The 14342-nt window shown below is 56.1% G+C and overlaps 3 protein-coding genes across 4 annotated transcripts in view; 2 read left to right on the top strand and 1 right to left on the bottom strand.

The window, feature by feature from the left end:
- Positions 1–3696, top strand: part of STXBP1 (syntaxin binding protein 1) — a 64708-nt gene extending 61012 nt beyond the window's left edge. For both annotated transcript variants that reach the window (XM_049774153.1, XM_049774154.1), the window contains one exon: positions 2214–3696. Coding sequence is in view for 1 of the 2 variants with exons in the window: in XM_049774154.1 (XP_049630111.1) it covers positions 2214–2296 (83 nt within the window). In the remaining variant the exon portion in view is untranslated. The remainder of the gene's footprint in view (positions 1–2213) is intronic.
- Positions 3697–5670: 1974 nt separating this feature from the next.
- Positions 5671–11604, top strand: CFAP157 (cilia and flagella associated protein 157). The gene is made up of 8 exons (XM_049773810.1): positions 5671–5955; positions 8280–8551; positions 9274–9427; positions 9696–9963; positions 10290–10420; positions 10744–10894; positions 11084–11217; positions 11320–11604. The coding sequence occupies exons 1-8, from the start codon at positions 5786–5788 to the stop codon at positions 11588–11590; spliced, it is 1551 nt and encodes a 516-aa protein (XP_049629767.1). The 5' UTR covers positions 5671–5785; the 3' UTR covers positions 11591–11604.
- Positions 11605–11703: 99 nt separating this feature from the next.
- Positions 11704–13908, bottom strand: PTRH1 (peptidyl-tRNA hydrolase 1 homolog). Its single transcript, XM_049774215.1, has 5 exons — positions 13739–13908; positions 12759–12978; positions 12428–12527; positions 12287–12332; positions 11704–12201 (listed from the first exon to the last, which is right to left on the bottom strand). Exons 1-5 carry the CDS (start codon positions 13871–13873, stop codon positions 12019–12021), a joined length of 684 nt encoding a protein of 227 aa, XP_049630172.1. The 5' UTR covers positions 13874–13908; the 3' UTR covers positions 11704–12018.
- Between the last annotated feature and the right edge of the window lie 434 nt (positions 13909–14342).

Here is a 14342-nt window from a genome sequence, read left to right on the forward strand (position 1 = left end):
AGGTGCCACCCAGCTGCTCTGAGTCCTCGAGGCCCACCAGACCTGGTTGTACCCACACAGAATCTACCTTTGGAGAGTTTTGTGGTGAAGAAGGGAGTCTGTCAGTGTGCACAGCTCTGAGGGGTCTCTAGAGACTCCCGCTCCCCATTTAGGCCTCAGAATCTCACTTGTATGTCCAGTAACAAGAACATTGCTGGGCCAGAGCAATAATATATTCTTTGCATGGGACCAACCTGGGTTCAGTCTCTGGCATCCCCTGTGGTTCCTTTGAGTACTTCCAGTAGTTTCTGAGAGCAGAGCAAGGAGTAACCCCTGAGCACTGCCAAGTGTGGCCCCAAAACAAGACAAGAAAACATTGCTGGCAGGCCTAGCCAGCACCCCCAGATCAGTTTGCTGCATTCCCAAAAGTATAGGGATGAGAAGCTTGGCTGGTGGTGCTGAAAGGCCTCCTGGGTGGGGTTTCGGGGAGGGGCTGAGCCTGGCTGAGTCAGGGTCCAAGTCCAAACCACTGTAAGTGTTCTGTGTGTGTGTTTGGCGAGGGGGGCGGGTGTCCAGCACCTCCCTGTGATGCCCTGTACTCTGGGTCTTACTTCTTTCACACACTGGAACTCAGATGATCACAGAACATTCTAGATCTTACACTCTTCTCAGTCCCTCTCTGCTAGTCCCAAATTTGCAGGGTGGATGGACCGGGGCCTGCTGGGGTTAGCACAGGTCAGGAATGGGGGTTCCCCCTCTTCATCAATTTTCTTGTCTCTCCCTCTTGTCACTGGCTTGTGTCCCAGAATACGTTGGCTTCTGTGGATGTGTGTGGCAGTGGTCACTCTCTCCAAGCCCCACACAGTGCCAGAGGCAGCCATCTGAGGCAGAGATCTGGAAGGTTCTGGCCTAGCCGGGTTCCTGGGTCCCCTTGGCTACTTAGTCCCATAGAACTAGTAAGCAGATTGGGGGGACTCAGCATGAGCATGAGGGGTACAGAACGCAGGGAACTCAATAGCACACTGGGGCAACCGTGGCAAGGGGCGCACCTCCTGGGTGCTGCAGACATATGAGTGGGTGCAGCCAGCAGGGCCCTTTCCTCTCCCGCACCCGTGGGATGCGGAAGCCAGCAGGGACCAGGATGGGCTGTGAGGAGAAATAATCCATTCTGTTCCTGCAGGCAGAGGCCGGGAGCTGGCCAGGATCCCCATCCTTGGCTGCCAGGGGCCCGCCCCGAGGCCCATCACCCCTTGCCCGCCCACTTTTCCAGGGAGGCACATTTTCAAGTCTGCGCTCCTGTGTTTCTTCCTCTCACCAGGCTGCATGCATGCATGTCTCATGCTCAACACGTGTCCTTGCTGTCCTGTCTCAGTCTGTGTCTCCACCCACTTGCATCGCCTCTTTCTTCACTGCACTTGTCAGCGCTCGCTCTCTCTCTCTCTGTCTCTGTCTGTCTGTCTGTCTGTCTGTCTCTCTCTCCTTTCTCTCCTTTTCTCTCTTCTGGAAAGGGACTTCATTGATTTTTATTTCTTTTCTGTTACTTTTGCTGTAGAAGTATATCTGATTCCATTAGCTTTAGTTTTTTTTTTTTTTTTTTTTTTTCCCTTGGCAAGCATTTCTAATCTCTTAACATTGTACGGGGTTCTGTAAGGTAAGGCCTCAGGTCCCGTCCTCCTGCCCTCAACCTGAGAGCCCAGCCCTGGGGCAGCTGACTCTGGTGGTGGTGGGGTCCCTAATCTTCCTGCAGGCTGCTGTGCCCTTCACATCACTCCCCTCCCTGCCAGACACTTTTCCACACACACACACACACACACACACACACAGGCCCCAACCCCAGCCTCCCCATAGCCCACCCTGAGCCCTAATATTTGCAGTTTTCTGCTCGTCCCTAAGCCCTGACTGGACAACGCTGCTCTGAGCCCAGAATTGGGGGTGGGAGGCGCTCACCCCTTGGTGCAACCTGGAACCTTGCCTGAACCAGAGGATTGTATGTTTACCCACAAGTCCCTCAGTGTGTCTCCCAGACCCGATGTGACATGGCCCCCCCACCCCGTCCACCCCAACCCTCAGACACCTCAACTCTGTCCTCTCCCTGCTTCCATGAGTTCCCTCCCCCAGATCCCCCAGGTGGAGGGTGGGGGGCATGGCCAGATCTGGAGCTGGGGAAGGGCAGGAAAGGAAAGTGGGAGAGTGAGGGCCGACACTCACTGTCTTTTCTGCACCCCCCTCCCCAGGATCCACGCACATTCTCACCCCACAGAAATTGCTGGACACGCTGAAGAAACTGAATAAAACAGACGAAGAAATAAGCAGTTAAATAAGCCGCTGCCCCCCCTTCTCAGCCCACCCTGACCCCGCGGCGCCCGCCTCCCACCCACCCCTGGCTCTGCACGCACAGTCGCCACCGCGTTCTCGTGTCTAGTGACGCCCCTTCTCGTGTGAAACAGGAGAAAATGATGCATCGTGTGTTCTGGAAAGAGTGTGTCCCCCGTACCCGAGCAGGGAGACACCTCTGGGTACTCGAGGTCAGAGATGCTAAGAAGCTGCCCAGTGACCAAAGGCGTCTCCCATCCCTTTCCTGGGACTCTCAAGGCACGGGGAGGAAGATATCGAGGTGCAGGGGGTCACTGCTGCTTCTATTGGTCCCCTTTCACCAGTTGTTGGCTCAGGAAGCATCTCCGGACTTGAGGCTCCCCCTGGACCCCTGACTCTGCTCTCTCCCACTGTCCTCCATGTTGGTTTGCAGGGGGGATCAGGGCCACCTCCCCCAGGTGTGCTGAGGTGCTGATGTGACCGACCTGTCTTCCATCAGCCCCTGGCCATGTCCACCCATCATCATGCAGTGAGAGAGGGTCCCTTCCAGAGAGAGAGCTAGCCTTCCTCAGTTTCCCTCTACACCCCGGTGCCTGTCTCAGATACTTGGCCACCTTGTTGGCTGGCTGCACATGTGTCTCCATGTTTGTGAGAGTAAGGGTCATTTTTCTCCTCTGTGAAAAAGCAACTTTACAGATGTGTGCCCCATCATAGACCTGAGACCCCTGGTGGTGTGGGGGTGCTGGGAGCCAAACGCCGCCTTCACTTCCACTCCCACACATGCACTCCCACACACATCTACATACACACACCAGCCTCTGTACCCCCGGCAGGCATCATCTGTGGAGGGTGGTGGCACAGAATAGACAGTATGACAGTGCACTGAGTCCCAGGAATGCCCCCTCCCGCTGCCCCCCAAAAGCGTGTGCCCCTGTCTCGTGCCGTCTCGCCCACTTGGTGCGCGCTCGCTGGGCGCTTCCCCTCCTGAGCCTGCTCCCGGCCCGACACGTGGTGCATCGTGGTCCCCCTCTCCCTCCTCCAGGCTCCGAAGTCCAACCCCCCCATCCCTGCACCCCCACAAGTCCCCTTTGGATCCCCCCCCAGCCGATTTCCATAGGACAGAACCGTAGGCCCCTGCATTGGTTCGTTTCTTGCCCTCCCCGGAGCCAGCGCCACCCGTGCTGCCGCCCCTCTGTGTGGAACACGTCGGTTTTCCTTTCTCTGTTATTTATATCAAAAAAGAATAATTTATCAAAAGGATATTTTAAGAAAGCTAGTCTCCGTCTTGAAACTTGTCTACCTTGACATGAGAATCTCCGTGTGTGAAAGGATCGAAGCACAAACCTGTAATCTCCGTCTGGTTCTGTACCACAGCACCGCGTCCAATAAAGAAACCTTCGCGCCTCTCCGTGTCCCGGGGCACCACGGGTGGCAGTGGGCACAGGGGAACGTCCGCAGTGGGCTCTGGCTTCAGTCGCCCTTGCTTGCAGGGGACACAACAGTGGTACCCCTGGACAATCAGTGAGTGTGGTTCCTCCCATGTCTCAGAATCTGCAGCTGTTGTTCCCCACTGGAACAGTAAGGAGCTCACTGTTGGAGGGCTGTACCCCTCTCTATGCAGTAACCCCACAACCATGAATTTTCCAGGCTGATGTGTGGTCAGACCCTCATGGAGGAGCTGCAGTTGACCCCCTGGGAAGGACACCCTCAAGTTAAGGCTGGGGGTTCCTTAGGAAGCCTGGTCTTGGGGTGAACCTTGGTTCCCTGTATAGCATGAGGCACCCCATAGCCCACTTCATTAGTGCTTCGTGTCCTGTGGAGTGTAACATAAAAATCCACAACTTGTGAGACCACCCAAGGCATCTTATTTCTAAACCCCACGTAGCCAGGTTTGAAAAAGCAAGGTAGCAGAAGAACCAGGCTGGTCCAATGGCAGTGGTTTATCAGAACTTATTAACGTTAGTATCACAAAAGTTGGTATATAACTCCCCACTGCTCGATTTGACTGGCTTTAAAAAAAGAAAAAACAAAAACAACAGTTCACCCAGTAGTCAGGAAAGGGTGTTTATGGCAGCTGTGGCCTTTGCCTCGCACTCTGTCTGCCCCAGCAAACAGCCAGAACTTTCTTTATCCAAACCAATTTCCCATACCAGGAGAGGGAGGGTCGAGTAATCCAGGTAGGTTTTTATATACATACCAAAAGGATGTTTAGGAAGGAGGAAGCTGGAGGAACACCTTTGGGGTTGGTAGCTGGGTTCCATCTTACAAAGGGGTAAATGAGGGCCGGAGAGAGAGCATGGAGGTAGGGGTTTGCTTGCATGCAGATGGATGGTGGTTCGAATCCCAGCATCCCATATGGTCCCCCGAGCCTGCCAGGAGTGATTGCTGAGTGTAGAGCCAGGAGTAACCCCTGGACACTGCCGGGTGTGACCCCCCCCCAAAAAAAAAAAAAGAAACCCAAAATACAACAAAGGAGCAAAAGACAGGGCAGTTCAGGACAGATACCCCATGGGTCTGGTCAAGTATCCATGGTGCCAGCCTCCCTGCCCTCTGTGCTCCTCACCACTCCTCAGGAGTGGACATGGGGTACTTCCCTCCTGCCCAACCTTCACAACTTTATTTCCCTCCAAAATGTCTCCTCACTGGGCTGGAGAAATAGCACAGCAGGGGAGTGGATCTGCTTCATACATGGCCCAGTCAGGTTTGATCCCAGCATCCCAGGTGGACCCCTGAGCGCCACCAAGAATAATTCCCGAGTGCAGAGAGACAGGTGTGGCCCCCAAATTACAAAACAAAAACAAAACCCCAAATAGCTTTTCTTTGGAGGAGCCTGGATAGGGCCCTCTCTGTGGCTGTGCTGCTCTTCCCCTCGCATATGTTAGGCCTGGGGTTTAGTCCCTCACACAGCAGAATGGCATCAGTGGCATCTTCACGGGGCCCACGAGACTCCTACCACCCTAAGTTCCCACCCACATGGTCTTATGAGCGTGCTCATCTGCGCCCTCCTATGTGCCAGCCTGCAGCCGAGCTTCACAGTACAGCCAGGAAAGAGAGAATGCCCTGGGGTCCCACATGCCAGCATTTTTCCATGCCACCCAACAGCTCACAGGGAAGGAACAAGGACCTGAGCATGTACAGTGAAGTCAAGCTTGTCTCCTTGGGTCCCAGATGCCACACCTATGGCCCTGCCATTGGGCCCCTACCCCTACAAGCTCTAGATCATTCCAGCTGCTGAAGTGACATATCCTTCCTCCCCTTGCTGGAGGGTCCTGTTTTACTGATAGCCCCATGTCAACTATAGAGCCCACACAGTGCCTTGAAAGTCTGGCATCCTGGTGCCTGAACGCTCCTAGGCCAAGAGTGTTGAGACTGGTGCGTGGAGCTGAGTGGCCCTTTAAGGCCAGCCCGGCTCTCAGCTTGTTGCTATGTATGGGACCAACTTCCTTAGCAACCACCTCTGTTAAAGGGGACTTGGTAGGGGTTGCCACCAGCCATGGCTCCCAAAAAGAAGGCGAACAAGGGACCCAAGGAGCTCGAGCCCAAGAAGAGGAGAGGCGGCAAGAAGGATACCATCACCACCAAGCCAGCAGAAATGCCCCTGAGTGAGGAGCAGAAGGAATTCTACCTCATCCAGATCAGGGACCTGGAGGACAGGATGGCCCGGTGGGTGGCTGTGGGATCCCCAAGTAGGGATGATGGAGGCGGTGCTCTGGCTGCCCAAGAGGGATCTACACCCAACCTCATCCTCAGTTTCCTTCCGGGCGAGCTGTGAGTCAATAGCAAAGGGGGTGGAGTCAGTGAGATGTATCAGAAATAGTATTCCGGGGTTTCTTTCTTCCATCTGTCCTACCTTTGACTTTTGCACCCCAATAAATTTATACCACTGCAGAACCCAGGTAACCAATTAGCTTCCCCACTTGAGAATATGGGTCGTCTAGGATGGGGAAGGGGGCCTAACTCGTCACCTACTGCATTTTATTTATTGATTGGTTGGTCTGGGGGCCACACCTCTCGGTGTTTCGGGTTACTCCTGGCTCTACTCTCAGGAATTACTGTTGTTGGGCTCAAGAGACAATATAGGATGCCAGAGATCAAACCTGGGTCAGACTCCTACAAAGCAAGAGTGTTCCCCCTTGCATTATTACTCGGACCCCACTCCCTGCACTTTTAAGCCTGTTTTCTGCCTACTGAACAACTCTACAGCCTGTTTTGGAGGCCACTCTTGAGAGACAAATCCCTTTGCCAACAGATGCTAATCTAGTTCCTCACAGCTGATGCTACACACCTGGGTGTTAACTATGCCCTTCAAACTCTGCCAGAGGTCCAGGCCAGACCCCAGTGCACGGTGGAGAAACTAAGGCTTGGAGTCACACACAGGAAGAGGAACCACCATGTGGGAGCTGTGGGGAGGTCTTGACTGCCTGTGTCAGACCACTCCTTGCCCCACCAGGCAGGTCACCAAGCTCTAAGCCTCAAGGGGCCTGGATGCAGTAGCCAAGCAGGACCAGCCAAGTAAATGCCAAATGTCACTCAGGTCTATCCAATATGTCACCGGAAATCAGTGCATCAAATAAGTGACCACCTTAGACACCCATAGGCTCATGCGCCAATGTAGCTGGACAGATGCATTGAGGGAACACTGGACTACTTACTGGTTCAGATCATTTGCCAAGCCCCAAGGATTCAGGAGGGGGAACAGAATGATAGCATAGACTCAGTAGGTAGGAGTTTTGCTGTGCATATGGCCAACCTGGGATGGACCAGGGTTCGATCCCCAGCATCCCATATGATTCTCCAAGCCTAATAAGAGTGATTTCTGAAGGCAGAGCTAAGAGTAACCCCTTACCAAAAAAAAAAAAAAGAGTAAACCCTGAGCACTGCAGGGTGTGGCCCAGAAACAAACAAAAATAAAAATAAAGAGCATTGATTTGAGGTCTGGAATGAGAACAGCAGTGGGTGCTTGCCTTGGCTCATGGAGGACCTGAATTCAATCTCTGCTACCCCATAGTGTCCCCCAAGCCTGCAGGAATAAGCCCTGAGCAGTGGCTGGATATAGCCTGAAAAAAGGGGCCTCAATCATGGGCCAGAGATGTTGTACGGGAGTTAAGGTACATGCTTTGCATGTAGCCAACCTTGGTTAAGCCCCTGACCTACATAGTCCTCCAAACACCAGGTGTATGGCCCTAGAGACCCCGAAGTATCACCAGGGTAATTAATCTCCAGCCCTGCAAGGCCTGACCAATGGTCACCACCCGCCCTGCTTAGCAAGAACTGCTGAGTGGAACCCCCACTTTCCAGAGTACCACTCGGGAGCTCCCAAACTTAGAAATCTCTACTTTGGGGATCAGACTGATGAGTTCTGATTCTGCTAAAAATGGATTTAATTTTATTCCTCTGAGCCTTGAGCTCTCACATCTCTAAAATGGGTTGGAAGCAATCCTCTACCAGGGAAGACCCTACCACTGCTCTAGCATTGACCTACTCAAAAGAGACTTCCCTTAACAACAACAAAAAATGGGTATCATCATCATAGCCTCTAATTCCTTACTACTTTTTTTAGGGTCCTGTTATAGTTCGGGGGCCACACCCAGCAGTATTCAGGGCTTACTCCTGACTTCATTCAGGGATCACTCCTGATAGAGCTCAGGGGCCCATATGGGATTCCAGGAATTGAACCTGGGTCAACTGCATGCAAGGCAAGTGCCCTAACCCACTGTACTGGCTCTCCGCACCAACCCACCCTCCTTACTAGTTATGAATATTCAACAGATACACAGGAAAGTAGCTGTAGACCCAAGGACCATCTGCCCAAGGGATTGGTGATATAGTTGTGGCCATATAGATATGGCTGTGGCCATGAGAAGACTCAGCCCTTGCCCTGAGCACCAGAGGCCATGGGAGCTTGGGCACACTCAGGTTTGGCACCCCCTCGAGGGTGGGAGCAAGGGAACAGACCGGAACCTGGATCTGTGCTTGGTCCCAAACAGGTACCAGCGGAAGTGGGATGAGCTGGCGACACAGGAGAAGCAGTTCCGCCAGGAGTTTGAGCAGCTGGCCAACAACAAGAAGGAGATTGTGGCCTTCCTCAAGCGCACGCTCAGCCAGCGGGTGGACGAGATCGCGGATCTCAACGAGCAGCTCCAAAATCTGCAGCTGGCCAAGGACATGGAGAAGGACGCGTTCGAGGCGCAGCTGGCCCAGGTGCGCCATGAGTTCCAGGAAACCAAGGACCAGCTCACCACAGAGAACAACATCCTGGGTGAGGGCCAGGGCAGGCTCAGGGCTCAGCATGGAGTAGGGTGCCTTGGGCCAACTCTTTCTTCTCTCCTCTCTACCTCCATGTCTCTCCCTCTATGTCTTTCCTTCCAAGCTCCCCAACCTCCCTTTCTTTCTCTCCCCCAGCTTTGTGCACAGCCTGGGAACAGCCCTTCTCTCAGACTCTTAGTTTCTTCACCTGGGCAATGGGAAAATAACATCTCCTTTTATTACAGCCCCATGTGGGTTCCCATACTTCCAAGTAGTTGTACCCTCAACTTGGGAGGCAGGTTGTACCCTCAACCCCCATTTGTAGATGGCCAGAACCCCTACTAGTGGAATAGTTGACCCAAGGCCTCCCATTTGGGAAGCAAAGCTGTGTGTGGGCTTTGGACTGGGTCAGAGCAGGCCGGAGATCAGACGCTGGGCAGACACTCTAGTGTGACTCATGATCCTGGAAAGGGTGAGAGGATCATGGGAAGCTTCTCACCAAAGTGAGGCTCTATGGGATGGGTGGAGAAGTGGAGGGAGGACATTCCAGACTGAGCATGGAGACATATGGGCAGGTCCAGGGAAGGCCTGCAACTGGGACAGGGGCCCTGCCCAACTGAGTGGGAGGCATGGGCAGGTCCAGAGCCTGGGGACAAGAAACAGAGGGAGGGAGGGAGGGAGGGAGGGAGGGACAGGATCCAAGACCATCCCTCACCAGTCCTGGGCCCCGGGCAGGGAGCAAGCTGGCAGCCCTGGAGGAGTTCCGGCTACAGAAGGAGGAGCTCACGGAGAAGTTCACGCAGCTGGAAGAACAGCTGCACAAGCAGGACAGCGAGTACAAGGAGCACATCTACAACGTCGAGAAGAAGTCCATGATGGACAAGGACAGGTTGGAGAGCCCAATAAGGGACAGGATGGCCCAGCATGTCCCACTCCACTTCTTTCTGCCCTGTACCCAAAAGAATGATAAATAGCACAGGCCTTGGTGTACAAAGAAGAATCTAGAACCAACAGCCTTGTGCCTGCAACCCCACCTCTAAGGGGAGGGGAAAGTGGGAGGCGACCCAGGTGCTCTTATGGTCCCTGCTGTGTGTGGGTTAAGCGGGTCACAACTGTGTCACTGGCTCTCCCTGGCTCACAGCTCCTGTCCCAGACAGGCTGCGGAAGGAGATCATTCAGCGTGTAAACCTGGTGGCCGCGGAGTTCCGCAAAATGGCAGCCAGCCAGATGTGGGACACCACCAAGCGGACCATCACAGAGAACAACACGGTGACCTTGCAGCTGGCCAAGGTGTCCCAGCACGGCCTGCAGCTGCTGCAGGAGAATGAACACCTACGCAACGTCCAGGGCCAACTGAGCCAACAGCTGGAGCTCCTGGAGGGCACACAGAGGACTATGGCCAAGCAAAGCATATCACACAAGAAGGTGCCCTGGGGGCCAGAGCCACAGCACAGCGGGCAGGGTATTGGCCCTGCACACAGCCAACCGGGCTTCCATCATGCCATATGATCCCCATAGCCTGCCAGGAGTAATTTCTAAGCACAGAGCCATAAGTAACCCCTGAGCACCGCTGGGTGTGGCCCCAAAACAAGGTTCCATAAAGTGTTGGGAACAGAGTTGTAGCAAAGTGAGGGTTTGCCCAGCTGCTGCTCAGAGAGGAGGGCCTGGGTCCTATCCCTTGGGCCTTTAAAGGCCTCTCAGGACCATGGGGTGGGCCTTAATTATGAGGGAACACCCGCCTGCACCCACAGATCATCCTCATGCTGACTGAGAAGTGCCAGGAGCAGCATGTGAGCCAGAAGGAGGTGGAAAAGATCCGCACCCAGCTCTGCAAGCAGGAACAAAGCTTCCAGCAGCAGCAGGAGGAGAACCAGGCACTGAGGTGTGGGCCGAGGTCAGGGCCGGGGCAGCAGGGCCCAGGAAGGAAACCTGCCCGCCATCCACTGCACAGGCCGCCATTCCTGGCATGCCATACGATAGTGGGCCCCACCAGGAGTGGTGCTTGAATGCAGTCAGGAGCAATCCCTGAGCATCACTAAGGGTGGCACCAAAACCGAAGCTTATTTTGAACCTTCACAAGCCAGGGACACAACTCCAGAGGGACGGTCACCCAAGTTGAGGCTGGGGCTGAGGCTGGAGAAGGGTCCCGGGGCTGGAGATGTGTGGGTGAGCAGGAGTGGCATTGATCCTACTGGGGGGGACCAGGGACCAGAATGAGGAGCTGATGACACAGCTGGAACCGCTGCAGGCTGAGAGGCAACAGCTGCAGCAGGAGCTGGCCAAGGAGCAAAGGGTTCGGGCCGGGCTGGAGAAGACACTGGCCCAGGCTACCTCGTCCCTCCAAAACATTCTGCAGGTAAACCAGAAGTGCTTGAGCGTTGGGCAGAGGAGTGCTGGGGCGTTTCAGGGTCACTGGGTGAGGGCCAGACAGTTGTCCCAGGGGGTTGGCCAGCCTTGGCCTTGTCTTCCTGTTTGGAGGGGGTCCCTTGGGGAAGACAGGAAAGGAGGGTCCTCTTTGATGGCCCCCCCAACCCCTCCCTGACAGATCGAGCGAGAGGAGGGCGAAGACTCTGAGGCCTTATTCCAACTGCGGCAAAGGGAGCAACTGGAGCAGCTCCTGGCCCTGCTCAGCTCGGCTCTGGTCTTCAGTCCCATTCAGGCTGTGTCCCCTGAACAGAAGTGAGTGATGACCCAGTAGGGAGCTCCCGGCATGCCGAAGCCTCTCTCGACTGCAGTGTCCAGTTGGGTGACGTGAGGCCACGGCTGTGTCCCCTCCCACAGCAAGGCAATCCGACAGCTCCCCCACGTGTCGACTCTGATAAAGCGGCTGGTTAACATGGCGCCCTACCAGCCCGGGGACCTGGGCCTGGTGCCTCGGAAAACCCGCATCCCACCCAACCCCGAGGACCTTAGGCTGCTTTCCCACACCAGCCGGGTAGGAATGCTGGGTAGCCTTCAGATGAACAGCAAACCTGAGGTGAGCGCTAAGGGCGGTGAGGAGGTGGCTAGCCTGGCACATCTGGGCTCTTACCAGGCAGCTGTGTGTCCTTGAGGACAGGGATGGACTCCACGGTCAAACAGACTGAAGAGAGGGGGACCATAGACCAAGGCACCTCCCTTCCTCGGGGCCCTAGTGAACTCCCACACCCCCTAGAAGGAGTCAGCTGGCATGCAGGATCTTTAATCTTATAGGTGCATTTTGATATGCAGAAGACGTTGAAAAGGAGCAGCCTTCCCGGAAGTTTCCTTTCTTCCAAGTAAAACAGAGACATCAACAACACTGGAGCCCAGAGGACTGTCTGGCCACAGATCCTGCCCCCTTGCCATCTCCCCTTTTGCCCTCCGGGGCCACCTAGGATAGCCCATTCTTTCTATTACAAAATGGAAAGCGTGGGTCAGCGTGGTGTTTCCTGGATTGAAGGAGCACAGTGTGCGGGGCCAGTGGGGATCGGGTTAGAGATGGACCCGGCAGCCACAGGGTCAGGGGCCGATTGGCACCGCCTGGCTGCGTTTCTGCAGATGGTCCAGGAGCAGGTCAGCTGCGCGGTCTAGCAACACCGGCAGCTGTTCCTGCTCCGCCGGAGAAAAGGGGCTCAGCACGTGGGTCTGCACGTCAGTTGGGGGCTCGGGGCGCCCGATGCCCACCCGCAGCCTTGGCATAATCTGTGGGGGAAACACTGGTTAAAGGATGGCTCTGCATGGTGCAGGGAGGAGACCACGGTAAGGAGTCGATGTGGGGGATACTCACACTGGAGTTCAAGCAGCTGATGCAGGACCGGACTCCGTTGTGGCCCCTTTATGGGAGACGGAATGGGTGGTTAGGTTAGAATTTGGGGGTTCACACCTTTCTGCTCGCCCCTCCAGTCCATGCCCTGCCCCATCACCTCACCTAGGGCTGCCTCCCATCTTCAGAGCCATTTTCCCCAAAGGCTTGTCCAGCTCATCATGCACTAGGTAGATCTCGTCGGCCGCCAGTCCAAACATCTCAGCTTGGCACAGGAAAGGGGCAGCAGCGGGGGAGAAAGCACAGGTTACCCGAGCCCTGTACTCAAGCGGGCTGTCCCCTCTTGGGGGTCCCCGAAGGGGGACCCAAATCAACCCCACACCACAGTGGAGGAAGCAGCGGCTCCCACAAATACCAATACCCGAAGCCACGGAGCTCCTGGAGCTCAACAGGCCCTGCCAGGTCGGCCCACGCCTGCCTGCCGCGCTCCACTCACCGGCCCGGGACACGCAGCGCCCGTTGGCGTTCATGAGTCGCCGCGGTCGGAGCAGGACCACTTGGGCATCGCCGAGCGGGGCCTCGGCGACATCGGCGGAGCAGCGCGTATTGCGCGCCCAGCTCTCCGCCACCCCCAGCCGCTGCGCCAGATGCCCAAGCACCGCCATGCCCACGCTGTGCCGCGTGTCGGGCATTCCGGGGTTCCCCAGGCCAACCACCTGCGGGGTGGGGTGGGGGCAGCAGGGACAACAGGCCTGACAACTCTCGCCACCCTCCAGCTCATACACACAGCCTCCCCCGGGGGGACCCCAAAGAGGGGGAAGAGTAGATGGGGGGGTGTGGGCATACAAAACCTCCCCATGGGGGACCCCAAAGTGAGGGAAGAGTAGATGGGGCTGTGGGCACATAAAGCCTCCCCCTGGGTAACCCCAAAGTGAGGGAAGAGTAGATGGAGGGTATGGGCATACAAAACCTCCCCATGGGGGACCCCAAAGAGAAGGAAGAGCAGGTGGGGGGGTGTAGGCACAAAAAAAAACCTCCCCTTGCAGGGCCCCAAAGAGTGAGAAGAGTAGATGGGGGTGTGGGCACACAAAACCTCCCCATGGGGGACCCCAAAGAGAGGGAAAAGTAAATGAGGGGGAGTGTGGGCACACAAATCCTCCCTCTTGGGGACCCCAAACAAGGTGAAGAGTAGATGTGGGGGGGTGTGGGCCTGGATGGGGGAAGGGGCGCAGAAAAGGGGTTTTGCAGAAACCCTGTGTATGGCCACCTGTGGCAGGGGAGCAGAGCTCCTGAAAGTGGGGGACAGGAGAGCAGAGCTCTTGAAAGTGGGGGGAACCTGTTGGTGGGCGTCTGGGATCCCTTTTTCTAGCTCAGGGAGGGACCAGGAGACACAGAGATGGAGTGGGAGGGCAGAAACCTCAGAAGTGGACCTAGGCCCCAACCCCCTAAAATCGCCCCCCAAAAGCTCCCACTCACCAACCATCGCTGCCCGGCGGGCCGGGGCTCCAGAATGCACAAACTCACAGCCCGACTGGGCCACAGCATCGGGTAGAAGATGCCCTGCGGCGGCGACGGCGACCTGTCGCTCTCATTCCCATCTGGGTCTTCCATGCTGCTCTGCTGAAATGAAATGAGCAAAACGCGAATCAACCAATCATCGGCGCCGAATGGTCCTCGGCGGCCGCCGTCATCGGCCCATCCCTCGGGGCTGAAGTGGGAAGGTTCCGAAACCGGAAGTGATATCACGAACCCGGAAGTTCCGGGTTCCTTGGGGGGGGGGACACGCCGAACCCCGACTTTGGCCTGAGATTTCTTTTTAGGAAGAAGGAGAATCTCTATTCCGGCCCCCGTCGGGGTTTTCACGCCTCGCTGGATGGAAATGAGAGCAGGGAATCCGGCCGGACCTTTTCTCACGCGAACCCCAGCGCCAAAAACGTCGCGGCTCTCCCGCCATGCCCTGCGCGCGACTCTCCTGCCATGCCTTGCGCGCGGCCCTTCGAGCTCGGGGGCGTGGGCGTGGGCGTGGCCTCGCGGCGTCCCTGGCGCTGTTGCCTAGCAACGTGGGGAGGAGTGCGGGAGA

Source organism: Suncus etruscus, chromosome 5 (genome assembly GCF_024139225.1).
Source record: "Suncus etruscus isolate mSunEtr1 chromosome 5, mSunEtr1.pri.cur, whole genome shotgun sequence".
Classification (NCBI taxonomy): Eukaryota; Metazoa; Chordata; class Mammalia; order Eulipotyphla; family Soricidae; genus Suncus; species Suncus etruscus.